Raw genomic sequence first — 2,140 nt, forward strand, 5'->3', positions numbered from 1 at the left:
TCTTCTTCTTTATATTGCCCTATTCACATAATTAAGTATATACGTGTAAAATTCGGACTATCCAGGCTGACTAACGACACCAATATGTTTCCGTCAAAGGAAATACGCTTAAAAGTCAAATTGCACAAAATGAATTAAGTTTAGCTTCAGCCCTCGGTAATAAGTAAAAGATTAGGGATTTAAGACTTTTGTCTAAATAGCTCCGCCCTAATCACTCACTACGTCGGTTTGTATTTATCTATTCCATCAGATGCATGACATCTCATTTCAGTCTCATTTCATGCCTCGAAACCAATCGTAATTAATAACAAAATATTTCAGTGCAACTTAAAATAATAATATAAACAAAAAACATTAAATGGGTACAGTCAAATATCTGCACTCATACCCCATCACTTGGTACATACCTAGCTCTCCATCCCATTGAAGGCATAGATGGGCACATCTAGTAGGCTGGTTAGGACGAGTCAATTTTATGTCCTACTTCTCAGTGGATTGTTGTGTGCTGAGAGTATTTGGAAATATAACATGTGTCATCAGGTGTCACACCTGAGACTTTCCAATTATTATATCCCATTATATTGGTAGAAAACATATAATTATATTAAAATCGACAAAAAAGATTTACAATAGTCTCCCTCTCTTGGATACAGTTGTATTATCAAATATCTATAGATAAATATTTTGTTCTGTATTTGTTTTGTATATTCAAAAGATTTAAATTTAGATTGTTTGACCTTTTTTTTTGCATTCTACAAATACCTACAGTTGCGTTTTAACGTACGAATAACGTCTAAAGTTTTCTACGTTTATAATATACGTTTAACATGTGCTTCTACTAGTAGGAACTCGATATTTTTACACAGCAACAACATTTACGACTATCTGATGGATATGACATCCTCCCATAGGGCGTTTGCAGTCTTAAACAGGTGCGTACATTGTACGCACGCTATAAGAATTTACTAGTTTCAAGAGTTTGCATCATCCGAACGACAGTTTGGCCGAGCAACCTTGAGAGGCAACAGAGTGCACCAGCCTTGCTGCTATTTGCTGATGAACTAGGTATGCCATTACGAAAAGAGTTTGGAGTGGCGGAACAAGAAACCTATTTCTTTCTTGATATGATAAATAATCATATCATTCAGCCCTTCCTTACCGTCAGCAGCTTTAAAGGACAAAGAAAGCGCTATCCACGAGCCATGCCTTTCACAGATCCCGAGGATATTTGTCAAAGGTATGCCGAGGATAGATCGAGGTGGCTACAAGAAGATTGGTACTCGGAGCTCATCAACAGCATCCCTATACAACAACAAGCCGACTACATTTATATCGATGATGACGAAGACGACAATGAAAATTGACAGTACACAGTCGAAGAATATAAGAGAATGAAGGGTCCTGCAAGGAGGTTGACATCGGGTACATTTTTACATTCGCACACACTTTGTGCTCATTGCCTGCGTGCATTCGATATCTACTCAATGTGAAGCATTTTGCGTATGTGCTTGCAGGTCGACTTAATAACGACCGAATTAAAATGAGTTTTATGTATTGCGCGATCAATGGCGGGTAGTAACCGTAATTTTGATAAACCTGCATATTTATTTCGCAGGGAACACTCATGATACGAGCAATACATGCTGTATGAGCTAATATTGATAGTAGTCACGATCGCGAGTTACACAAAACTGTGTTTGACGAGCTAAAAGAGAAAAGGCTTGTACTAGAGAATGCTTTTGTTCAGCGTCTCCTGTACAAATAAAACCTCTCTTGCGTTATGGCAGTAAGCTGGCATCTCATATACTTTCCAACAGTGTGCTTTCATATATTGGGGGTTATGCTGCATGCAAGTGGAAAGAAAATAGCAATGTGAAGTGTACACTCTGTACTAATCTAGTAATATTAGGCAAAGGATTAGACGAATAAAGTAATATGTCGAATATAGAGTTCCATTGATAAACTCGATCGTAAGGTCTAACCTGGCATACTACGATGGTAGTTGAGATGACTGGTTTAATAATCGATATAGTGGATCTGATTGTTCGCAGCAAGCAACTGATGGAATTATTTAACAAATCGACATGCTCAAGCCTCGATGGACTAAAGCCGCTTAAGCAAATCATGCATACTTATATAT

The 2,140-nt window shown here is 37.5% G+C and overlaps 1 protein-coding gene across 1 annotated transcript; it reads left to right on the forward strand.

Annotated features, from left to right (window-relative positions):
- Positions 1-763: 763 nt before the first annotated feature.
- SARC_13891 (hypothetical protein) lies at positions 764-1,528 on the forward strand. Its single transcript, XM_014291977.1, has one exon. The coding sequence runs from the start codon at positions 1,068-1,070 to the stop codon at positions 1,362-1,364; it is 297 nt and encodes a 98-aa protein (XP_014147452.1). The 5' UTR covers positions 764-1,067; the 3' UTR covers positions 1,365-1,528.
- Positions 1,529-2,140: the final 612 nt, after the last annotated feature.

This window comes from Sphaeroforma arctica (assembly GCF_001186125.1).
Source record: "Sphaeroforma arctica JP610 unplaced genomic scaffold supercont1.3875, whole genome shotgun sequence".
Taxonomy (NCBI): Eukaryota; class Ichthyosporea; order Ichthyophonida; genus Sphaeroforma; species Sphaeroforma arctica.